The sequence below is a fragment of the Bactrocera dorsalis genome, chromosome 2 (genome assembly GCF_023373825.1).
Source record: "Bactrocera dorsalis isolate Fly_Bdor chromosome 2, ASM2337382v1, whole genome shotgun sequence".
Classification (NCBI taxonomy): domain Eukaryota; kingdom Metazoa; phylum Arthropoda; class Insecta; order Diptera; family Tephritidae; genus Bactrocera; species Bactrocera dorsalis.
In genome coordinates this window covers 86735858-86762551 of record NC_064304.1, presented here as the reverse complement: position 1 = coordinate 86762551, position 26694 = coordinate 86735858, and the positions used below count along the sequence as shown (strand labels likewise).

Genomic DNA, 26694 nt, shown 5'->3' with positions numbered 1-26694 from the left:
TATTGCATATACATTTGTACATATGTATACATATACATACATATATAAAACTACAAAATATTTATTTTCATTTTAAACAATAAAGAAAATGCTTTTCTGCTTATTTTATGTTTTAATACGATTTCTTATTTTTTTCCAAATGTTGCTTGTCAATTTTGGTAATGTTTTGCCACATAATTGGCAATTGTCATAAACTTTGATTTACTGCAACTACAAAATTTAGCCGCAGGATAAACTATTCTATGTATTATAGACACTAAGCAATAATATGTAGGAAGGAAAGTAATTGGAAAACGCGACCAGCTGTCTGCAAACAAATTTTAGAGTATAAAAGTAAAACAAAAAAATAATACAAAAACCACAACCTTTAATTTCTCTTAAAAGAAATGCACGCGTACGCATTAAAACTTAAGCAAATATATAAACCGAAGTGCAATTTTTTATGACATTCGAGCAAACATGCAATACATATGTATGTATGCTTTCGAAAATTAGAAACTAAGCATTTTTGAAAAGAAAGAAGCAAATTAAAGCGGCGCATTTCACATCTGTTGCTGACTGACCGCCCAGGCGACATGTTATAATACATGACAATATGCTGTCCCCTTGGAGCACAATTGCCTATTGGTTGTGAATGCACCATTGGCTTTGTTACTGCTATTGCTAGTGTGTTTAATAACGACATTCACCTGTCGAGGCGATGAGTACATCCATACATACCTCTAAACATATACTATATATGGGAGGCTGTAGAAGCGTCTAAATATTGTTGCTATACAAATATGCATCCAAGATGCAACGTTAACAGTCGCCACACCAGTACTTTGACAATTTATGTGTCATGCTTTGGCAGTAATCGACTTTTATGAGTACTGCCCGAAACAAAGGTGCAAGAAAAGAAAGAGGAACCAACAATCAAAACTGAAAATCCCATTGTGTTTAAGCGATGTTTTCCTCTTAAATTTTTGCTTGACCAAACTTTTTACAGACTTCAACACTTTGTTTTTATCATCCTTTCTTCTTACTCCTCACACATATTTGGTGTGTGTGTGGACCACATGCTACTTTTAATCTAAGAATATATGACTAACAGGACTTTCGAATGTATGTAAGTGAGCAAACGCGTTTGCTTTTACTGTTCCATTTTGCAGCGCTCAAGATAACACACCATAGCAAAAGCGAATAAAAGAGAACTCATTTTTCGAAAGTCGCACTCCAAATAACCATAAATCCTTAGCGACTGCACAGTTAGAGTGCCGAAAAGTGTTGAAAGCTTCATATATTTTGCGAATATATATGTATTACGAGTATATGTATATGTACACATAAGTATGTTTATGTGTAGCACTTTTCATGCTCTGCTAAATACACTCGAAAATCCACAGCCAGCTGAGTCATAATCGTAATTTACTTTTGCAAGATTACAAGCTGCTATTTAGCTTAGCCCAGCGCGAGCCTCACACCCACTTTCAATTTACAACTGTTTCGGTTATTCCATCGATTTTGCGTTCAACACTTAACTTGTAAGTTTTTCATGAGTAGGATTGTATTTACCATTGCTCGCGGTGATAATGTGAAAGTCCAAAAGCAATGATTTCCACAATTTCGCAAATTTTTCATTATATTTTTTTTGTTTCTATCCTTTATTTAAAAAAATATGAAATAAAAAACAGAAATAATTGATTTTTCACCAAGAATTTTTTGCTACCTTCTATAGTTTCGTAGGTCAAAAATAATTAAAATTTGTTTATTTCTTTGTTGTTTTGTGCTTCCTATGCACCCGAATACCGTATCAGGGTCAGTAATGAAAAATATATTTTTATAATGCATATGCATTTAAATGGTCAACGTGACGAGCTGAGGCGATTTAGCCATACCCGCCTGTATATATGCGATCTAGTCCCTCAGATATTGTTCTAAAATTTTGCACACTTCCTTCTCTCTCCGAGGAGTTGCTCAAAATCAGGTTCCTATATGAAAACCCTTTTTTTATTTAACAACAACGTCTTCACGAATTTCGAAATGGTTTATTGTCCAGGGCTACGTTATATTCTTCGAACAAATTTTTCAGATCGGACCACTATAGGATATAGCTGTCATACAAAACTCAACGACTAAACTCCAGTCCTTGTATGAAAACTTTATTATTTTACAAGATATCTTTACGATATTCGGCATAGAATGTTGGCCAAGGCAACGGTATAGTCTCCTAACAATTTGTTCACATCGGACCACTATAGGATATAGCAGCCATACAAATTGACCGATCATATTCAAAAGAAGGATATTTTTATACACTTTTAAGCTATACGAAATGCACCTATGAAGGATGTTGTAGCTTGGGTACCTCCGAAGTTAACGTCTTTTTCTGGTTTCTTTATATTATGGCTTTATCTCTTCGATAATTGTGCTTAAAAGTTCTATTTTACTACAGTACCATGTAATTGTAACTTTTTAAATTATTAGTTTGAAGTTTCAAACTAAAATAAAATTTTCATATGTAAAATATAAATATGGGGTAAAATATTAAGACGATTTTGAGAAATTAAATAGCGAAAATTAATTGTTTTATTCATTCATTCATTTTGATGCGAAACCTGAATTTACAATCTGATGCTGATAAGATTAGAATTGATTTAGAGCAACCCTGTTACTCCTCTAACGAAACAAAATAGTAATTATATTTCGATATTTTCTTTGGTATCAATATTATTATAATATTTTTTTATACTTATACCATACTAATATATATTTTTTTCCTTTTTCTTTACAGGTATGTTCAAATATATTCAATATCAACTTAAAATTTCGGCGGAAATAGCATTCCATCGTTATATTTTGCGATAACGGAGTACATATGTGCATCAAATATACATATATGAAAATTTTATTGTTTTAGCAAGTGATGCAAAAACGAGCCCGTAACTCTTGTAGCATTCTATAGAAATATCTACATCGTATGTAGGAATATATGCTATATTTATATATCTACCATACCGTTAAATCCATCAATAAACTCATACAAGCAAACTCATACATACGCACATTCATATTTGCATGCCAATAAACTGAAATCATGCAATAACGGTGCAATTAAAACGCAATTAACTCATAAAATCAGCTATGCTTATGCGCCTATATGTATGCCACTGTGTGGTGAATTAATGCCGCGAGTGAGCAACTCTCAGATGGATTGCCTTCATTTAGCGCTGAGTGCTGCAACATTGTTGCCAGCAAATGTTTGCATCTACACACGGGCATACCTAGTACATATACACACGTTTGTATATGCTAATTGATAGTCAATAAAATTATGGGCTTTGCTGCTGCAAGGCTAATTGAGCTGTAAGTTGAGTTCATACTACCAATTTCCGGTGTCTACCTAGGCGTTTGCGTCTATGGAAAAGTGTTGGTTCAAGGCAACGGTATAACAATGTGTGTATGTACATTGCCTGTATGGTAGTTTATTAATTAAATTTTGTGTAAATTGAATCGGCAACTAACTTGTAATTAAAAAGTGAAATTTTATACTGAAATTAAAAATTTAGAAATTACAAATATTGATGAAAATTTTATGTAAATGCATATGTTTTTGTAAATATACATCAACACAAATCAACCGCTGTACAGTATCGCAAGTTGCAGAATAGCTGTTATCAACATTGTATCGGGAAACATTATGTTGAGGAGTATTAACATATCACTGTAACTTATATTTCTGCTGAAGTTGTTTACATATTCTAATAAATTAAAACATTTTTGTTTGCTAGTGGGCATTGTTGAATTAGTGTTTGCTAAATTTTCGACAAGTGTTGAAGAATATTTCATTGGCTTCTGTAATTCTAAATTTTGAACGTTAATCTTTCTAATAAAAACCGTCAATTTATTAGCTGAGGCAATTAAGTTTTTCCAGTTGAACGGCAATTGCAACTAATTTAATAAATTCATTTGTGTCACCTTATAATAAATTTCCTTCACTGCCGCATTTCATACAACTTCCTGCTGTATGAAAATATTTGTGCAAATAATTTTTCTTATGTCATTTTAAACATTTTCATTCGTAAAAGGTCTTGTAGATTTCTCAAACTTTTATACCTTTACTTTTTTTCCATTATCAATCGTTTTGTAATACCTTTCGTTTGTCTTTTCGCTTATATACATATATAAATATTTTCACAACCTTTATTTGAAATTTCCGTTACTTGTAAATGGTGTGGAAGTGTTGCTAAAATCAAAATTCCATTTACAATGGCAGCTAAGCACTTCCACATGCCTGCTAATGAACTTTCCCATCTGTAATTATCGAAAATAGTTTGTATTAATGCTTAACGCTTATCAAGCCATGGTTAATTTCTATAGACTTGCATTCCCAACCATATTTGCGGTGTGATTGGAATTATTATAAAAATCATTGAAGCGAATTGTTGATGGAAGATAATTTTGCTGGCAATAGAGATTTTTATGTGTGTATATTAGTGTTATGACTAAAATGAAGAGCTTTACTCCTCAAAAAAATAAAAAGCCGATAACTTCAAAAAAATGTATCATGAAGATATCGATCTGAAATTTTGCACACGTTCTTTTCTCCCCAAGAAGCAGCTCTTTTATCAGAATCGCGAATATCCGACCACTATAGTATATAGCTGTCATACAAACTCAACGATCGTAAGCAAGTGCTTGTATGGGAAACTTTTTCATTTGACGAAATCTGATACAGACTATTTTCTAAGACAACGGGACGATGTCTGAAAAAATTCAGATCGGACTACTATAGCCTATAACTGTTTTTATGGAAAAAATCAATAACACTTTTTTTAGACAGAACAATTTGTATTTTTATTGATAACGAAAGCTATGCTAAATTAATGTGAATTTTGCTTAAAGAAAAGTGTCAAACCCTATAGTTGCTCGTAAAAGAATATTCGTAGAGTAATAGAGTTTAGCTAACAGTGATTTCATGCAGTAACATTACTGTTAAAGCCGTCAGAAATGTATACAATTATGTAATATATAATTGGTTGTTAAATAATATTAAAAACTGACATGCACAATAATTCGCAGATGCATACAAGCATAGTTAATTATAGATGTACATACATACACACAAATGTAAGTGTATGGTATAAGTATATCATAAAAACAAGTGTGGAAAATGCAGAAAAATTTCCACGTGTAAATATAATTAGTGTTGGAAAATGCCTGCAATGAAAATTAATTATGCCCAAACGTATTTATATGCATGTACATGTGTATGTGTGTACTTAAGTCACACAATTACAAACACTGCATAACTGCCGAAACCGCTCGCCGATTGCTTTCACACTTGATGAATTGCAGTTATGCAGTCGTTTGTGAGTATTTTCATTCACCACTTTTTGTCTTTACTTTTGTTTGTGGCCATTGGCGCTTGCTTTGTCGTCATTAGTTCGGCTCAATTACACTTTCAGTTTCATATCAAATTAAAGTAATTAACATTTTTATTGCAAGCGATTTGTTGGACAGCTTTTTGTTTACATTTTGCTTGGGTACATACATATGCACATATGTGAGTATATGTCGCAAGGTGGCCAGAAAGATAATAAAAAAACTGTTTTTTATGTCTTTTGCTTTAAGACTACAACTTATTTTATATATGAAGCATATTTCCTCAATTTCGACAATTTCTGGAATGCATGCGAGTTTAAGTTATTCAAGGGGTTAGGCCAGTCTAAAAACCTCAAAGAAAGAAAAAAGTACTCAACATTGACTCTTTGAGTACTCATTAAGCTTGCATTTGAGTTTATAAAAAATATATACTTATGTATGTGGATTTTTGGAAATAAAATGACAATACAAAGACGCTGCTCCATAAGTGCCTAATTACCTGCAGACATTTGTATATTTGTAAATTTTTGCAAGTATTGCATTTAATACTATTTTTTCTGCAACTGTCTGCTTTTTGTTGCCTTTTTTCATCCTAGTCTTTCAATCGCAGCTGTCAGCACACATGCGCAACACTTTGTAACCAATAAGCTGCGCAACTAAAGTATTAAGCTACGAATAAATGTGTTTGCATGTATTTACAATTGTTTGTGCAACCATTCAGACAATCGTTCACTCACTCACTTATAGCGGCCATACACAGGCACACTTGTGCGTTCGATCTGTGTGAATTCGTTTGCCCATACACGACACACAAATCCATTTTGCGTTCGTTCTTCACACAGTTAACATGTGCGACAGGCAAGCGGAACATTTCTTCGATTTTATTTCTAATGTAGCACTTTTATCTATTTCTTTGTATTTCGTTAATAAGTTATTCCAAATTTTATTTTTCTCAATTTTATTTTTATATTTATCACTTTTCGTTTGCCAAATTGCCAATTAATTTTTTATAAGATCAATAAATTCAGATACGAAATCTTTATTAAGGGGAGAGCCTGCTTTAGAAGATTCAAACAATCGCTTAAATCTCTTTAAAAATTATCTAACAACAAACAAAGTTATAGATTGGAACTCGAAATATTGTCGAAGCTAGAAGGGAAATAGTGTCCGAGCGTCAGACAGATTCATACAAGTATATGAGCGCTTGGGCAAAAAGCGAAAAGCGCGATTTCTCGGTTTTTTATTTTTACGATTATTTTAATTGGCGGGCAAAGTTGGAATTGGGCAAAGTTTATTATCTTTGGCATAAAATTGTCTTCTATTTAAACATAAAAAAAAAGCTAGGAAAAGTCAAGTTTGAACATATTTTTAAAAAAATAAAGTAAATTTTTTTTGGAATTCTCTTAGTTTAAGTAGAAGATAAGTTATTAAAAAACATGAATCTCTTTGAATTTTTTTTTTCCTGATAAATGCATATGCGAGATGCATCGGGTGATTGCTTCCTAAAGGCAGAATATCAAAGATTTCGTATTCAAAAAATTTGTGAAAGATGTTCAAATATATGACTATAAAGCCTAGAAATTTCGCTTGAATCAATTATTTCTTTCCCTCCCAAAAAAATCCTCAAAAAAATCGATTTTTTGAAGCCTCTAAAGCAGTCTCTCCCCTTAACACTTGCAATTGTCCGCGATCTTCACTGCTCGGCGACACGAGAGAAATGAGATTTTGTGCGCTCACAACGCCATACACGATAAACATGCTCGCGCACCGATCGTAAAAAATCAAACATTTTCGCGAACATGGATCGGTACGCGAACAAGCCCATACACGAGTAAACCGCATGTTTACACATACCGATCGAACGCACATGTGCGCCTGTGTATGGCCGCTATTAGCCATGCCACTCTGCTGCTTGGCTGTCAGTTAGTCGACATGCCGCTTAGTCTAGTTGATTTTGTCACGGTATAGTCTAGTCATGTACTTGTGTGCGTGTGACTGTCTAACTGACGTTGTGCCATCATTAACACCAGCAGTGGTCATAAATCAGCGTGACAAACATGTTGCAAAAATACATATGAAGAATTGTATCCAGGTATGATTGACACTCATACGCCATGGTAAACAAATAATAAACATTTATGTATGTGTATAAATTGCGAATAAATGCATGTCTCATTTTCAGCTTACATAAACATCTTAAATGTTTTTCCCATTTTTTGTTTTTGTAATTTCCTTACCAGCGTACTTCTTTGTAATATGATCTACTTCTTTAATACTCCAATGTACTTATGGCGCATGCCCAGCCAGTTCACTACTTTTAACTATTTTTTCTCTTTTTCTGCAAGCATGGCGTGATGGCATTTATCACTTGCCTCGAGCGCCATCATCTATCCACTTCAGCTTTCATTTGTTGCATCGAAGATGACATTTCTTCAATTTTATTTTTTTTTTAATATTTTTTAAACTCATCCTTGCTTCAACTCCTCTTTTTCATTTAATGTCATATTTGCGTCTCGTATATTTTTTACAATATTTATTAACTTTGAAGACATTATTTAGTTGATTGCTATTTGTTGGTGGTTGGTGCTTGTCAACAGCAGCAGTGTTTTTCTCATCATAATGTCAACATTGGGTTGGTCAGCACGTATTTATTGTCGTTTCATTGACGTCAATACACTTTCATTGTTACATGATTATTACTTTGCATATTTTCATTGTTTTACCTTTTTTTTATTTGGTGGTTCATTGACAGCTGATAGAAAGGTGTTAAATTTCTTTTATTGCGTAACATTATTTTGTCCGCCCGATGGTTCGATAATTAAATGCATATTTGTAATTCCTTATTTTGTTGTTTTTTCCGCTGGGGATCTTTACAGTGAGTTTACATTGGATTCGCTTATGTCAATTTTTTGACAAACATTTTCTGTAACATTGAGATCGTTATACAAATAAACGTTGCTTGGTATTTTCATTACACACATGTTCTAGAAGCTCATGAATCCAAAACTCTTTACCGTGCCAATTTATTAGGATAAAAACTGGTAACCTACCAGAAAATAGAAAACTTAGTTATCGACTAGAGATATAATAAATACATTCGTTCTTCAAACTCTTATGTTAAAAACCATTGAGAAACAAAGAGAATCCCAATTATTCTTCTTTATTTGGTAAAGAATTGTTTCTTTCCGAACCAAAAAAAAAAACATTTTAGAAACCCTTTAGTTTCGAGCAGCTTTCATGCTTTCATGAAGTTTCACTATAAAGAGACATCCAAATATTCACTTGTATCGAATTCAACTCGCTAGCTTTTTAGCTGCTTTTACATGTAAAATTTTGAGCAAAAAGCATTTAAAGTTAACGAGCAGCATAATGGCGATTCGAACACGAAATAGAATATTACTGCATGTCTTTTTCTTTTTCGTATGTTAATAGTTAAGTTCTTGTAAAGAATCTTTTACGAGTATATATGTATGTGAAGGGTTTTCCTTGTTTTAAGATGATATTGTTGTTATTCGGGTCTAAAATATTAACCAAAACTAAACTGCTCTAGCAAAAGATATTTACAAAAGGCTTATAAATTACAAACACTCCAACCATCATTTCATTTTCATAAATCCCATGGACTGTTTCTGGCGTTGTAAGCAATTTTTGTATGCCCTGACTGTCAAACACTTATAGTTGCTTGCACAAAGGCTTCGGAATGTAGTTGAAGTGCAAGAGTCAATGCAATATCTTTCAAATCCCTTCTGGTGTATGGCGTTTTATAATGTTTAGTAACATTAAATGTTGTCTTAAGTATTCATTTATGAGTTACATACATACATATATGTATATGCTAAATTACAATAAAATTTAGTAATAAAAAATGTACATATGTGTATACCATGGTCCAGTATATGAAAATTCTCTTTGTCTAACCTCAATTCGTAATAACTATAATTATCACTGCAATAGTATTAACACTAATAAGAATGACGCCAGAGGACCACAGTATTTCACATTTAAGTGCATTCTTTCACATTGAATGCCTTTCTTGTCTCAACATGGCTTATGGACACTTAAAACTAGGCAAAAAAAAAAATATTAAAGCGCAAACAAAATCAAATATTTGCTTTCTTTATTGTTGCTCTCATTGTTTGCGTGGCGCCTTAAGCAAAACACTTCGATTGAATTGCTTTCCTTAGTGCCGCAATTAACCTTGATGGTAGGCATTGATGGCAGCTCTGTGGCTTGTTTGGCATTCGAGTGCTGGCTTTCAAGCGCCTTCTGTTGTGGTAGCTTACACTTGTGGCATTTATAGCGCCGATGATGTTATAGCCATTTTTAGATATTGCGCTGTTGCTGTTGACATTAGTGGTATTGAAGGCAAGTTGTTGCATTTTATAGTTAAGTTTTTAAACTCTCATGTCTTTTTTTATTGATTCTGTCACAATTTTTTTAGTTGTGCTGTGGCTATTGTCACACTGAAATAGACATTGAAAGATATTTATATTGACCAGTGAATTAATAGATTATAAATGTAAAATAATATTTTACTACAAAAAAAGGGATAGGGAACTGTGTGAATGTTAGTTATGAAAACTAAAATATTTTATGGTAAAACTTGTATTAATTAAATAAATATCAATAGACGAGGTGGTGAGAAAAATATAAATTATAATAATTTAATATATAAAATTGACAACTCATCCAAAAATATTTTTTCAAACTATAAATATCTATTTTTTGTTCATACTGTTTAAAAAAAAACTATATTGAGATATATTTAACTAATAAATTAAAAATTATGGACTTTATGAAAAGTCTTAACAGGATACATGGAATTTGCCACGACGCTTGTAACATCCAGAAAAATATGTATTTATGAAACCCTAAGAAGTAGGAGTCTATTTAGCCTTGTACATCTGTCTGTATATATGCGAACTAGTTTTTCAGATTTTGAGATTTAAATTTTTTTATTTTATTTATTTATTTTCTTTCATTTTTTTTTTAATTCTTTTCTAACACCTTCCAAAAACTTCACAGATGCTTCAGACTATATAAAATATTGCGTTTAAGCATGTTCGAAAGATTCGAGTAGTTGATATTACAATCAAGGCCAATAAACAACATTTAAACAGGAGTTAAAATAAAGCTCAAGTTTATATACAAACGAATATATCTAGCGCTGATAAATTGAACGTTAATTAGAATACGTTTGTATGTATGTGTGTATTAGCCAAGTGATGACAGCCACTAAATTGGCAATAAAAATATGCCATTTACACCCATAATATTTATTAGATATGACTTTCGCCAACTACAGCACAGCGAAAAATGAAGTGGCTTGTAGCAACATCAATCATGCTGATGCGTAGGCTTATCTTATGTGCCACTAGGTGTACGGCAATTTATCTCATACTCCCATATATGTACATATACAAATCTATCTTCTTCCCAGCGCTATTTCGCACCGACTAAGCCTCTGTCATTTCTTTCTAACGGCACTTTCAAGTGACCGCCAACTTGCCACAACTATTACTTTCCTTTCAAACCTGCAACATGCGACTTGCAACGCTTTCCTTCATCATTTACCATTTAATCTTACTGCCAAACCTTTTATCTCTTGGCAGCGCTTAATTAAATGACTATTTTCTTCTAGCAGTTTTGAGATTAAAAGCGCGCGACCGCACTCACATTGCATGTGTGCAAGATGCGATGGAGCGGGGCGATGTGTGTTGCAAACGAAAGGCTAGTAAAATGCACTAATTACCGCCTAGTACGCAGCTGCGGCGGCGCAGCATTGTTAGTGATGGCAATAACTAACCAACAAGCGAATGCCCACTATTTGCCGGCAGCTCTATAGTTATATTAGTTAGTTGTTGTAATTAGCAACAGTCATGCGCCGGCAGTCAACAAGTCACCAAGTGCACTTGTACTCATAACTTCTCTGTATCTAACAAAGTAAATGATAGTGTTACAACCACTCACCAGATAGATGCTTGAGCCTTGCGGACCAACCCACATCCTCTCCGCCGCAGGCCACGCATGCTCCGTCTGTGCCGCGGCCACACCGGCACTCAGCCACTCAATTTTCCTTAATTACTCGCATAAGTAAATTCGTATCGCAGCAGCTAGCCGCCAGTTGACTTAGTGGCGCATAGTTTTCGCTTTCTAATCTTTAACATCTTTCACTGGCGTGGTTGCGGTTGGCTTTTGACCACGCAGCCGCATAACAAACCGAACAAACTGTCTCAGTCTAAAAGCGGCATTGCCGCGAACTAATGCGCCTGTTCGACGCCGCAGCCGTTGTGTCACTTATGCTCACAAAACTCATCAATTTTTGATCTTTCAAAATTGTTCCGCTTCCATGACATGCATACATATATACTGTTATAAATGTGTACCCACATACATATGTATTTAAGTACGTGTATCGACAGTTGCGCTATCTTTTTTAGCCGACTCTTGCGTGCGGCGCACCTCGTTCGCATGTGAAAGGATCTCGTACGGCTGTTTAATGCTTGTTGTTGTTTTGTATAGGCGTAGTTATGGCGTCCACTTTGTTATTAATAGCTGCCAAAGTGACCATTTAACTGAAATATATTTATTAACAAGCATTCAACAAGAAATGCACGTGCAACATAGTTTGTCCAACTCTTGCCGATACTTTTTTTCCGATCCCTTAAAGGTGTTGATTGAGGTAAATTCATTATGGGTCCATAACCTGTAGGCCAGCAGATTACAAACATTTACTTAATTCATTTGCTTCAATTATCCGCCTCTTTTAGAACATAGCAATCATATAAGGTAGATCTGTTCATGTTCAAATGAGTAACTTTATTTTTGCAATTTGAAATCTTGAAATTAACGGCAGCTTTTTTCATATAATTTTCGTTTACAAAATATATAAAATAAATTTATATCGCAGATGGCCGTATAACTCATATCGAAGGTAGAAACTTACAAGTCTTGTATCTTCTTTCACCTTTTACCTTCCTCATCACTTTAGCACCATTATTTCCACAATTAAAAGTTACACTAAGGAAATGTCGATATACGAGTTCAATACACCTTTTATTCTTCTACTTTCTTAAAAAAACATTTGCCGCGAAAACTTTTCCAGTCGCTTACACTACTTCTCTTGACTTGTGCCATTCCGCATGAAACCTACAATTAAACTCTTACCCATTTTAAACGCCTCAATTTTTCTCGCTTCCAACTCAGCTTATGTTGCTTCGTCTCTGTTTTAGTTAAGTACAAGGTAAGGTGCTTTACCTTTGAATTCACACAAAATTCTTTAACATTTTATTTATGTATATGTGTGTAATGTAGCACACAGTTCAAAGCCATAAAGCGTAAAATTTATTTCAATTTGAATTTACCAAATTTTATGTTACCATTTTGTTACTCTTCTAGCTACATTTATAAGTGCATGTATAGACATAATGACCATTGCTTAAATTATAGCCCAGTGGCGTTATTTACTCTGAATTTTTATGAAGCACATTTTGTTGAACTGAGCCCATGGAAGTGAAAAAATCTAGAAATACTCAAAAACTGTCTGCAATATAAATAGTCTAACCTGTGAGCTTGTGAAAATTGCATTAATATTTGTATAAATAATATATGCTGTGTGAATTCTTTCCATGGTGATTGCTAAGATATTTCATATAATGTCTTTGCACTTTAAATGAAATTCGCAAATAAATGTAGAAATGTAGAAATGTAGTAAGTGTTCATATCTTTCATTGGAGTAACCTTTAATCTACTTATCTCATATGAAACTAAACTCGAATGCTTCATTTTGTGCAGTAATTGAATTTTAGGCTTAACCACAAAGTATGATTATATGAGGCAGATGATTCTTCGGTTATTTCGCTAAATAGATTTTGAACACGATCACACAGAAAATTGGTTATTCGATATAAACTGAAAGGTGGCCACCATAAAAACGAATATCTTAGATATTCAAATTATTATTTAAAAATTTTAGAAAAAGCTATGAACGTGTAAGTGCTGTAAAATATCACTGCATAGACTTTAAAAAGAGAAGTAAGTCTCTCAGCGATTCGTCAGACTTTGGAAAGTGGCGAATTGAACAAACGACTATCATACATAAATGAAGATATAACAGCAATCTTTATTAAGATACAAGTATCACCATACTATTGATGAATTCTACTCATATAATACATAGTACAATATTTAATTGGTTAAAAAACAACAAAAAAAGAGGTATTTTATTAAAATGTTTTTTTGTGTCACAAACATACTCTATTAACAAAGGAATTATAAAATTTTTGGAATAAAATGTTTTAAACTCGGCCATTACGACGCCATTTCCGGCGACCCCTCGGAAAAACGTGCGCCTGTGTTGGCATGATAACTCCCTACAGGATCATCTAAAGTGAAAAAATAAGTACGTGTTTTAGTTAAAACCTTAACTTAGAACATGGACGAAAGAAAAAACTCAAAATTGGATTTTTGGCAAAAATTTTTAGAAAAAAAATTAAAATTTCAGCCAAAATTTCGCGATTTTTTTACAAATAGTTATAATCGAATAAAAAGCCTTCGTCCAAGTCTTAAAGAATTGTATCTCAAAGACCTGTGTAAAATTTCATGAAGATGGGTTAAGTAGTTCTCGAAAAATCTTGACCACCGACTTCAGAACAGTTTTGAGAAAAACTGGTTTAAAAATGGCGCACTTAGCCTACATAGCTAGCCTCGAGCGCACAAATTCTCAAGGCTGTATATCCGAAACTATTACTCGGATCAAATTAAAAATTTCGAACAATATTCTAGAGGTGTTTTGGAATTTAATAAGACAATAAAAAAATCAATTTTTTGAAACCCCTAAACCCGTATAATCCCTTAACTAAGCTGTTATATCCAGGTTTCAATGTATAAAAAATAGTCTCATAAATTATTTACTTAATAATATAAATCATTTTTGCTGCTGGATCAAATTTATGTGTTCAAAATATGAAAATCTTGTCATTGATAAATCAAACACCGTGAAAAGTAGATTTGATTAAAGCCCGGTTAACAAGTTTATTAAATCATAAATATCTTAAAAGTAATTTGTCCACGCCACATGCACGGAATGAATTGCTATAAATTGTAGAAATTAATCCGGTAACCTACCTAAAGACGTTTATATACAAATATATATGTACATATTTATTTGCCAGAAATGCACCGATGCGAGGCAAACTATTTAGCTTTTTGATTTATTCATTAGTAAAAGCGCTAAATTTCCATTCTAAACGAAGATAAAACATAACTTATGTGCTAACTGTATCAGGTGCGCTATAGGCTATGGATATGATCCAAGCAACTACAGACTGGCTTACATGCATATTTTCATAACGATGCCTCTCCAAGGGTGGCGTTGAGAAAGCACGCGCTGCGCCACAAATAAACAGCGGTAAAGCTATGAAAGCGCTTGTCTGTGCTGTAGCCGAAGCGATGCGCCTGCGCACATGTGCACCGCCAATGGGGTCGTTTGCATTGCCCGCTGTGCGTGCATGCACCAACAGCGCGCGCGCGTATTGCAGCTTATTATTGCTTTATTTTATGAGTGCACAATCTAGCAAATCAAAAGCTGCGGAAAAAAAATATTTAACTTAAAAAGCAAATAAATTGGGCGCGAATATGAAATTGCTGATGCAAACAAGCGAGCAAAATTGGCATAGAAAATGCTTACAAGCAAAAAAGTGTTACGAATGCCAACAAAAACAATTGTTTTGCACTTGTACCGTACTTACGTATGTTGCTATGTATAAAATATAGACCCAGTAGGGTCTCAATTTATGATTTGCAAATAAATAAAAAAAACTATGGAGAGTTCCCTCCCCAAAAGTTAAAAGTTATACATTATTTCCATAAAAAGTGACACTCCGCGAAGAAAAAGACTTTGAGTTGCAAGTACAAAATTATATATTTCCCACCCCACCAAAATCTACTCTGGATCCGCCCATGTGTGCAATAGTATGCAAATGTCATCTGCAAAGTCCATAGTCATTCTGACAGCAAAACATCTCAGTAATTCAGAATATTCCTGCTGGGATATTTGTAAGTTGTAAACAAACTTTATACATACATACATAGTACATATGTTGTACAGCTTGTTGCTGCACATGCGCGCCGTTAAAGTTCAAAGTCGTTGGAGCATCATTTGTTGCAGTGAAATAAGGATAAACACACCTGCATACATACATGCATATAACCGTTCAATAGATAAAAAAGCAACAAGAAAACATAATGAAGTGTGGCGCTGCCTGTGCGCCGACCACTGCGCCTGACATTTGGTAGCAAATTTGCAACAGAATTTCGGAGCGCAAATTCCAAACACACATAAAACAAGTCATTCGGTAGCGCGGTGGCTGCAACAAGCCAGCTGATGGAGCGCACAAAATGTTGGCAGCTGCCTGAAAATAATTTTCTTTGGAATGCATGCTACAGTCATGTGCAACATAGCTACTTGGGTGCCCATAATGCGCTGCGCAAGGGTCAGCACTGTGTCTGGCTCCTTTGTTGCTCATAATAAACTCGTGTTTATTCATATTTTCCGCGCTTGCATTTTACTCTTTTACACTTGTGTTGTTTTTTGTAGCGCACAAAAATATTTCATGCCACACAAAGGTGTCATACGTGCCAACAACGCATTGCCAAAAGCGCACCTCGAAGCGAGTGTGAAATATCGTTGATTATACTCGTAACTGTCTTAGGTGTATGTATGCGACTTCTGCACATTTTCGATTGCCAAAAGCAATGAGCCAAAGACAAACCTATCATAAAGTATTCAAATGTGTATGCAGTATATGAAAGCTTCTTTGAGTTGCCATACGTCAGCTAGGGTGCGGCTTTTAGAAGCCTCAACGAATTGATTTTTTCTTTTCGTCTTTTTCACTTTCATCGAAGCTTTCTTTAAATTGCCTTTCTTTCGCTTAGACATATCGTTTATCATCGTTTTTACAATAACTTGCGGAATTACCTGCCTGTCTGGGTCTGACACCTCGCACATTATTTATGAATACAAATCGAAAAAAGTGTTGTGCTAGTCAGCCATTTCGGCTAGACAATGCAGTAATTGCAAGATAATTTCGTAAAAATAAAAAAGGGAATTAATATTAAAATTTGAAATTGTACATATAAATATATAGGAATGAAGAGATACTTATTTAGACACATTCTGAGTTGTCAGCCCTGTAAGGATACGGTTGATAATAATATTATTTTTTATTACGTCAACAGGGCAGACATCTAAGACCGAATTTTCGCTCACTCTCTCTCACATATGTGAGATAAATTTATTGTCCCAGATTAGATCTCATGCATAAACAGGTCTTTAAAACAATTTTACTTGACAAATATAATACAACTAATTATGTAAGTTATAGAAAGTATAGTTACGCATGGAAAAATTCTTAATGTCCTCTAGGCCAGCTTTCCTGCAGGGGATCTTTAGATCAAAATGAGCATTGTCATATTGCATATATGCAATTTTTAATTGAAAGCACTTATGCCAAGTAATTATTAAAAAATGCTAATAAAAATGCAGAAAAGAGGACAGCAATTCTGAATGCAGAAACGTCCAAAAGTCATAAACCCACATTGCCACACGACGTTGCACGTTAGGCCAAATTGGGTTTGTTATAAAGTATTAAAAAATATATTCGTGCGAAAACTGCTATGTGTCTATACATTTGTTCTACAGGCGAAGAAACAAACAGTTTTGTGATTTTTTATGCTATTATTTAACTTCCGTCATTTCTCCCCTTTTTCGGTGAAATAAATGAAAGTCAATTGTATGAATAATTTCATTCATGAGATAAGGTTTATTAAAATTTGGTAATGACTCACTATCATTCCCCGATATTAAAATGGTAATTAGTGCCACAAAATTAACAACCCTAACCGGTATTTGGTTTGTATGTGCCACCAATTAAACCAACAAACTAAGCAAAACCCTTTTAAAAAGTCATTAGACTTTATTTTAAGCACTTTTTGATTAGTTGAAAGTTTTATTAAATAAGAAGGTAAAGTAACCTCAGTTTTCTCAATGCATTCCTCACTACTTTAATTTAGTTTGGGCCTGCTTTATAAGCTTCAAAAAATCTAATTATTTTTTTTTTTTGCTTTAAATTATGTAAGAATATGTATATCTTCAAAGTTATAGATGGGAATTCGAAATATTGTTGAAGCTAGAAGTGAAGTAGTGACTGAGCATCTAGCAGATATATGAGCGCTTGGGCAGAAGTGAAGTAGTGACTGAGCATCTAGCAGATATATGAGCGCTTGGGCAGAAAGCGAAAACTTTGACGCACGATTTCTTGGTTTTCCATTTTTACGATTTTTCTTAATTGGCGGGCAGGATAGAAAAAAAAACTAAACGTCGTATGGAATTGGGGCAAAGTTTATTACATTTGGCATTAAATTATCTTCGATTTTTTTTTATTGGTTCCGATAGTTTGCAATTCCGTTCAGAAATATTATATAGGGTGATTTTTTAAGAGCTTGATAACTTTTTTTTAAAAAAAAACGCATAAAATTTGCAAAATCTCATCGGTTCTTTATTTGAAACGTTAGATTGGTTCATGACATTTACTTTTTGAAGATAATTTCATTTAAATGTTGACCGCGGCTGCGTCTTAGGTGGTCCATTCGGAAAGTCCAATTTTGGGCAACTTTTTCGAGCATTTCGGCCGGAATAGCCCGAATTTCTTCGGAAATGTTGTCTTCCAAAGCTGGAATAGTTGCTGGCTTATTTCTGTAGACTTTAGACTTGACGTAGCCCCACAAAAAATAGTCTAAAGGCGTTAAATCGCATGATCTTGGTGGCCAACTTACGGGTCCATTTCTTGAGATGAATTGTTGTCCGAAGTTTTCCCTCAAAATGGCCATAGAATCGCGAGCTGTGTGGCATGTAGCGCCATCTTGTTGAAACCACATGTCAACCAAGTTCAGTTCTTCCATTTTTGGCAACAAAAAGTTTGTTAGCATCGAACGATAGCGATCGCCATTCACCGTAACGTTGCGTCCAACAGCATCTTTGAAAAAATACGGTCCAATGATTCCACCAGCGTACAAACCACACCAAACAGTGCATTTTTCGGGATGCATGGGCAGTTCTTGAACGGCTTCTGGTTGCTCTTCACCCCAAATGCGGCAATTTTGCTTATTTACGTAGCCATTCAACCAGAAATGAGCCTCATCGCTGAACAAAACACGCGCGCGAAACACATTTCGAACCGAACACTGATTTTGGTAATAAAATTCAATGATTTGCAAGCGTTGCTCGTTAGTAAGTCTATTCATGATGAAATGTCAAAGCATACTGAGCATCTTTCTCTTTGACATCATGTCTGAAATCCCACGTGATCTGTCAAATACTAATGCATGAAAATCCTAACCTCAAAAAAATCACCCGTTATTATAGTGTGTTAATCTCCTATCATCAAACAAACAGTCGTCGCACTCGCGAGTTGGCACTAACGTCACTGTTGACAGTCATAACCTGAAGTTCGGACTGAGTAGGCAATTGAGAAGCAAAGTCCTCTCTCAACAAATAAAAACCAAACTCTATAAGTCACTCATAATTCCCGTCCTGCTATATGGTGCAGAGGCTTGGACGATGTCAACAAGGGATGAGTCAACGTTGCGAGTTTTCGAGAGAAAAGTTGTGCGAAAGATTTATGGTCCTTTACGCGTTGGCGACGGTGAATATCGCATTCGATGGAACGATGAGCTGTACGAGATATGAGACGAAATCGACATAGTTCAGCGAATTAAAAGACAGCGGCTACGCTGGCTAGGTCATGTTGTCCGGATGGATGAAAACACTCCAGCTCTGAAAGTATTCGACGCAGTACCCACCGGGGGAAGCAGAGGTAGAGGAAGACATCCACTCCAAGTGGAGAAGGACTTGGCTTCGCCACGTAGCGAAATGAAGAAACGACTGGGGCGCTGTTGTTAACTCGGCTATAATCGTGTAAGCGGTGTCTACGCCAATTAAGAAGAAGAAGAAGTAATTTGATACTTTTCAAATAGCATTTTGGAACACTTAATTTTTGATATACATTTAGTAGTTTTTTAATTTTGTCAATAGTTGGTAACTCTGTGATTTTTGTTATATTTGTATTATTTTAAACTTTTTTCCGATAGTTGTCAACTATGTTCAAACTATTATGCATGTTTTTCAAAAATAAACGTTTATTTTTTGTTACATGTTTTGAATATTTTAAATTTTTTCGATAATTGGCAACTCTACTACGTCCTCGGATGCTATAACAGTTAATAATCCATTTACTTATTTATAAAATTATTTTAAAATTTTTATTATTTTCTTTCGCATAAATTGTTATGTTCGAATTATCTATAACTTGCAGCTTGCATAATCAAATTATTCAGCAACAGACAATATTGCAACAACAGTCTCAAGCGGAAGCAAAGCACAGTGTTGCACAGTTTGCAAAGAAAAATTAAATAGTGTCGGTATATATGTGTGTGTGTCAGTAATTATGCTGGTTTTCTAGTTCAGATTCTTTGAATGCACAGTTGCATGTGTATAACAACAACAATTTTACCTGTACGCGCTACTGGATTCGCATCGCTGCCTTAAATCTCATAAAACCATGAAATTAACTACAGTTTCCGTTCAAACAACACCAACAACAGCGACGACGATGGTATCAAAATTCGCAGCAGCAGTCCAATGGCAACAACATCAGCGCTGGTCATCGTCATTACCACAAATGTTGTAGCGGTGTTAATGATGATGCGCCGTTCTGTTGCAGCCCGGTGCTGTTGATGTTGCCTCTGCTGTTGCTTGCTACTGCTATTTGTTGCAATCGCCGCTGATGTTGATATTGCTCACACGCTTTACTTTGCTAATGCGAATTGGTGCCACCGCAGGGTGGAGCCACAAGTAAGAAGTCGAGCATTTTTTAGGAGCAGAAAAGCAACAGCGAAGTGCCAAAATGCACCTGCTGTTGCATCAACTATTTAACTGCATTTCTACGCTTCGCTGATTGTTTAATTCTTGAGCATAAAGTTGCTGGCCGACCACTGTTCCTTTGATTGCCAGCTAAGTTTGGTCTATTTTTTTTTATTATTTTCACTGCCTTTATTTGCTGTTGTTATTGTATTATTTCACTTGTGAAGCTTGTTGTAAGTGGCACTATTTCGCAGCGCTATCAGTTTACCATCTTATTGTTGCAGTTTGTAATAGCTATTTCATAGTAATTGCGCAGTTGTTGCCTTTTCTCGTTATTCTTTCTGCGTTGCTGTTGTTGTTCTGGTCTTTTCTTCGCTGCAATTAAATGCAACAAGCACATTAGGCCACTTGCAATGGTCACTGACTCGCATAAAGCTTGCCATACTTACGGTCGAGCTAATTACTCATTAACCGAAGAGCATGCTTCGTCGATCTTAAAATTTATGCAGGCGCACACAGAAGCAAAGCATATGTAAAGATTTCTTCAAGATCGGTCACAGGTGCATTGAGATGTACTACGATAATTTTAAGCCATGAAATTGCATTTCACTACTTGCATGATTATATTTTACTTGTTGTTGTACTATTTTATTTTAATTATTATAAAAATAAAGAAAAAAGTTCTTAATCGGGATGAAACATTTAACTCATTGCGGCCATTGCGGATGAAAAGTTCGTATCATTTGTAGGGAAGAAAAGCCACTTGGATCGAATATGTACTTCGAATTGGTTACGAATCCAACCACGCATTCTGCGTATGTATCCCTCAGCCACTTTTTTCTGTACTCAGGCCTTATAAAAAATAGTCACAGCAAGAAATTTCCGAAATTATTGCAAAAATCTCTAAAAATTTAATGCACAAATAAAAAGTCTACAGAAGCAAAAAATTTTCTCCAAATAAAGAACTCAGACAAAATATACTACAAATGTTTACAGACAAAAAAGAATACAATAAAGCGAATTGTGAATATAGCTTTCGATTTTGGATTTCTTTCTAAACAATATTAATTTCCTAAAAACTATGAGAATTGGAATTTTTACATTTTAATTTTTAACATCTTGATATCTACCAACCTTTCTTTTACCATGACATACTCGTAGACTAGTTATCAGCGTCTAGAAACAATATAGTCGACACATTACTTGCTATTAAAAATTTTTATTAATTCAAAACATTAAATGAAATCAAATAAGTTACATTATGATTTAATATTAATTGTAATTGTTTAATTAAATTCAAATTCTTTTTTCTTTTCAGGGTCTTAAGGCCTCCAGGCGGTGGCACTAGCGACATATTCGGCGGTGACCTTCCACAAACTCCACGCAACGTGAAAAATCACATGCAATCGAATATTTTCTCATGTGACAAAAATGGCGCTATCAAAAATAACGGTATGTTGAAATACAACACATTAAATAACCGCACTATATTTTAGATTTATACTTTATGTAAGTCTTTTAATATTAAATTATTTTTATCAACTTCGTCTATTAGTTATTAGTATATTAGTTATAAAAATATGAATAAAATATAAAAAATATGAATAAAATATAAAAAAAAATATAATATAATAATAAATTAATGCTACTACGTTGAAATTGCGGTATAAACTCGAGTGGAGTTAGTAATTTTTGTGTTCAGAATTAAACCTGCATTTCATTAACCTTAAACATATTATCTTTCACTCGCTTTAAAGAGGACTTTTTGAGTGGAAAACTTTCAGTGTTTTGAACAGTTAGCCAAGAATTGAATTTTAGCCGTCCGGTTGATTTTTTTGACAGTTCTATGTATTTATGAACGTCGTCTAGATATGATGATTTTAGAACGACGTTCATAAACACTAATCTTTAACTCGAGTTTGTGACCCAACGTAAGTGTGCTAAAAACCTGAAATAGATAATTAAAAAATTTAAAGTGGAAATTAATATTTGTAAGTGTGTACTGTTTGTTGCAAATAAAATAATTTGAAATTTTTTTTGTTAGGTAAATATTTATATAAATTACCATATAATTTGTACCAATATGCAAAGATAATTTTCAGAAATTTCACAAATAAAATTTATGGAAAAAAATATAAATAAGACTGCACACATACATACATAATTTTTCTCAAACAAGCTACATTTAGATTTTATTGTATATATACATATATATAGACATTTATAATGATATACATACATTTTATTATATATTACTTTTAGGCTACATAGATACATATGTATAACTTTCTTCCTCTGCTTTGAAGCTTTCCTATTCACATTTAAGAAAATAAACCTTCTAGTTTTCCCTCAGATAGTAAAATAAACTTAATAAATTATGCTACATACATACATACATATGTCAATTATGTACAGATTTATTATTTTTTATATAATACGAATTTCATTTTTAGCTTTTAATTTCTTACTATATTCAATACGTCATTCACAATATTGTTGTGGTATGTCTCCGCGCTGTGTAAATATGCGATTTGCAATGCTAAAGTATTTTTAATTTTTTTTAATAATTAATTATTTAAATTTTTAAGTGTTGTTCATATTTTGTCAGTAAATTTCATAGAAAGCTTAAAAAGTTAAAACAATTAATTAAATGTGAAACATTTTATTTTTTTCTTGTTTTTTCTTTATTTCTTTTCTTCATGCCTTTGCAGTACGACAAGGAGCTCACAGATTCTATTTCATTGGTACCTAAATATTTCTCTCTTTGTAAAGCATATCAAGTTTTTAATTGTTACATATTTCTTTATGGTTTACCATTCGTTGTTGTTATTGTTAACTATTGTTGTTGTTGGTTGAAAATAATTCCACCCAAAACACCTTTATACCACAAATGGGTTTCCAATAGTTCAAAGCAATATATTTTTTTATAATATTTAATTTTTAAATTTTGTTCATAACCTTAAATATAAAACGGCAACTTTGTTACACCATAGCTGGTACTAAAATCCCAAATTTTCCACCCCATTCAATTTTAATTAATACAAATAGACAAACGAAATGGTTGGTCGACTTGTTGAGAGTTTTTTAAATGATTTTAATTGAAAAGCTGTCAAAGGACTTTCTTAGCATTGAAAGTGCATAACAATATTTTCGGTCATTCAGCGCTTATTCGGCTGAAGAAATTGATAGAAGAAAACTATCAGTGCTCAAAGTTACGGTATTCAGCACATTATTCAGCTTCTGATGTATGATGGCTGAATATCATACTATTCAGCTGAATAAAGCGCATAATGACAAAACGTCTAAAAGACTGATATGCAGTTGCAGCCTTATTTCGTTTGTAACTATTTTTGGCTACACTTTTTTAATTCACGACCACTTTTTTAGACTTTTAACCTTTTCGTAAACGCATACTAACTTTTTGGTTTATTTCTTAATTTGTTCTCTATTTTAAGTTTATAAAAATGTTTAGGTGTAATATACCATAAACTCAAAAGCTCAATACGGTTGAAAGACCTTTTCCCCCACAGAGTTATTCTAGTTTCTTTACTATTTTTAATTGGTTTAGCTTTTGTTTGAAAGTGTTAAATCTTGGTTTCCCAAAGATCGAAAGTATCCCGGTTTTACCAGTAAACACAAGAGCTTTTTATTAGAAAGTAAAGATATATTGTAGATTTTATAGCTGGGTTTATGGTAGTATATCTAAAGGAACCCAATATCAAATCGCTTACTTGTAAGCAAAAATAATCGAAATCAAAACGAAGGATTTAATACTGATCGCAAATAACTGTTTTAATATAGAAATTTCAAAACAAATCTTAAATCAGTCCTACTGCACTCAAATGCGTAGAAAGTAAACTGATCCATAATTTAGCATTTCCACAAAACACACTCCTAATACCAGGCTCGGTGTATCTTTTAAGCGCATGGCAGGCATTTAGCAATAAAACCGCAAATTACGACTGCATAAATAAAAAGCTTATAAAAGTCTCTTCAACTGCACGAACATTTTGCCGGAATTAACGTGGACAGTAATTGGCATTAAATCGTTAAACGATGCGCACGCTAACGAAGGCGTAAAATCGCGCTCATTTAACCGCCTTAGGACGATTGAATGAGCGAGTGAAAATGCAACGCTGACTTTGACAATGACAGTGAAATGAGCGGCAGCAATGACCGACAGAAGCAGCAACATTTTTAAACTACTTGTAATTTCAGTAATGCGGCGGCATGGTTTGTAGCACGCGCCTCATAAAAAAATCACAAAATTGTGGTGAAACGGGATTATGGCCGCTAAACATAAAATTGGAATTTTCGCTATTCCGATCGCAATTCTTACTTCCTCCCACTCATAGAAATGCAGTATTGCAGCTTATATGCAAGTTTATATCTAACAAACTGTAAGCGGTAAATTATGATGGCTACTAAACTAAAAGTATCTGAAATATTTCGAATGTATAATTTTCACTTACTATGCCTTTAATGCCATACTTTGAATAACATACTATTATCGAGCTAAAATTGGTTCCAACTCCTACTTTTCAATTCTCCTCTCCTCACACTTCAGGGTAGGCTTCATTGAGTTCATATAATATAATTCACCAGAATTTTGCCGCAAAATCTATTTCATCCGCTTTCATATATCTATTAACAGGTATGTATGGTATATTATTGCCAGTTTCATAGTAGTTGTTGCCCTTCAATCTGCCACGCTTTGTCTAAGCGCAGCTTGTTGGACGATCCACTAGCATTGCTGAAATTATAGGTTTTGAACTATTATTGCCTTTTTTTCAAATTAGTCAAGCTGCTAAACTCAAAAGAAAAGTTGCAAAATCGTTGAAAGGAAATAATATGCCCTTCTGAAACAATCAAAAAACTTTAATATGTAAACATGAGTTGACAGCGACATTTCAAATACTTCCTTATTATTATTATCTTGCTGAGTATTACTGTGTATTCATCTAGATTTTCTTAAAAATTAATTGAAAAGAAAATTTGGCATTTTTTGAAAATAGATTGGAAATTTGTGATTATGAAAATCTGATAAATAGCTAAAACGAACCTAACTCAAAAGCTTAATGAATCCAAAAAACCCAAGAGAGAATTTTTTATATGAAAAAAGTCAGAAATTTCGAAAAAGCTGAAAAACTACTAAGAAAGAAGCAAAAAAATCTAAAAAGACTTCTATATTAGTAATTAGAAAACTAGTATCGTAGACAGATTCACACTGCTTCAGCAGTTGCAATCCGGTAATTTTTTAGTTCGTTAGTGTTGATTATTGTGAATTCGCCTTCAAGCATTAGACGGATTATTATTACACTGATTTGGGTGTATAAAGTTTGTCATAAGCTTTGTAACACCCAAAAGGTACCGTCGCCTACCCTATAAAGTATATACGAGTATATACATAAATCAGCATGACGAGCTAAGTCGATTTAGCTATATCCGTTGTGTACCTATACGTAAACTAGTCCCTCAGTCTTTTGAGAATCGATCTGAATTTTTGCACACGTTTTTTTATCCTCAAGTAACTGCTCATTTCTCGAAACCGCCGAAATCGTTCAACTTAGCATATATGTACATATGTAGCTACCATACAAACTGAACGATCAAACTCATCCGTTTTCACGACAGCCAAGTTTAAGTAACCGGAACTCATTTGGAAATTTCTTCAGGAGTGTTTTCTATCGCTACAATAATAACAAAAACTAATCAAACTCATGTTCTTGTATGGAAAAATTTGTATTTTGACAAAATATTTTGGGGAATTTTGAACAGGTTATTGGCTAAAGCATCACTACCTACAATCTCTTGAACAATATACTCAATTTGAACCAATAGAGCATATAGTTGCCATTCAAACTGACCTGTCAAACTCAAGTCCTATGAAGGGTATTATAGTTTCGGTTCTTATTTTTGTAATTTTTTGTTTCATTGTGCTAAATTTGTATTATCTTCTTATTTGGATTATTATGTGTATTATACTAGGTACATACATATGTAAGTATATGTTTGTAAAAATATATATTTTTTTTTGGTTCACTTACTTTGTTAAAACGTATGCTCTCCGAGTGATGATGCGAGTGTAAAGATTTTTTTTTTTTGTGATTTTAAATTTTACTTATGAATAATGCGTCTCTAATGACCTCACAGTTTAGACAACACCTGCACTCCCTCCGTTATGTGTCACAGTAATAAGTAATTTTTAGTCACAGCTGCCGCTAAAAAAATATTAAAAACGTTTATGTACATACCATACACATATTTATGCAATAATCGTGTTATAATATATTTTTATATAACCTAAATAATGTATACAAATAATCTTACAATAAAAATTATGTTGTAAAATATTGTGAATCACTTTAACTTCCTTTTTTACCTTTTATAAAAATATATGTTATATACAT

General features: G+C 33.5%; 1 protein-coding gene across 13 annotated transcripts in view; it reads left to right on the top strand.

The window, feature by feature from the left end:
- LOC105223317 (microtubule-associated protein Jupiter) overlaps positions 1 to 26694 on the top strand; it is a 202801-nt gene that overhangs the window by 171062 nt on the left and 5045 nt on the right. For 7 of the 13 annotated variants that reach the window (XM_029549127.2, XM_029549124.2, XM_029549131.2 and 4 more), the window contains 2 exons: positions 21603 to 21736; positions 22996 to 23028. In XM_029549127.2, coding sequence (XP_029404987.2) covers positions 21603 to 21736; positions 22996 to 23028 — 167 coding nt within the window. The remainder of the gene's footprint in view (positions 1 to 21602; positions 21737 to 22995; positions 23029 to 26694) is intronic. The other 6 variants (XM_019989275.3, XM_029549130.2, XM_029549128.2 and 3 more) reach the window with 1 other exon arrangement.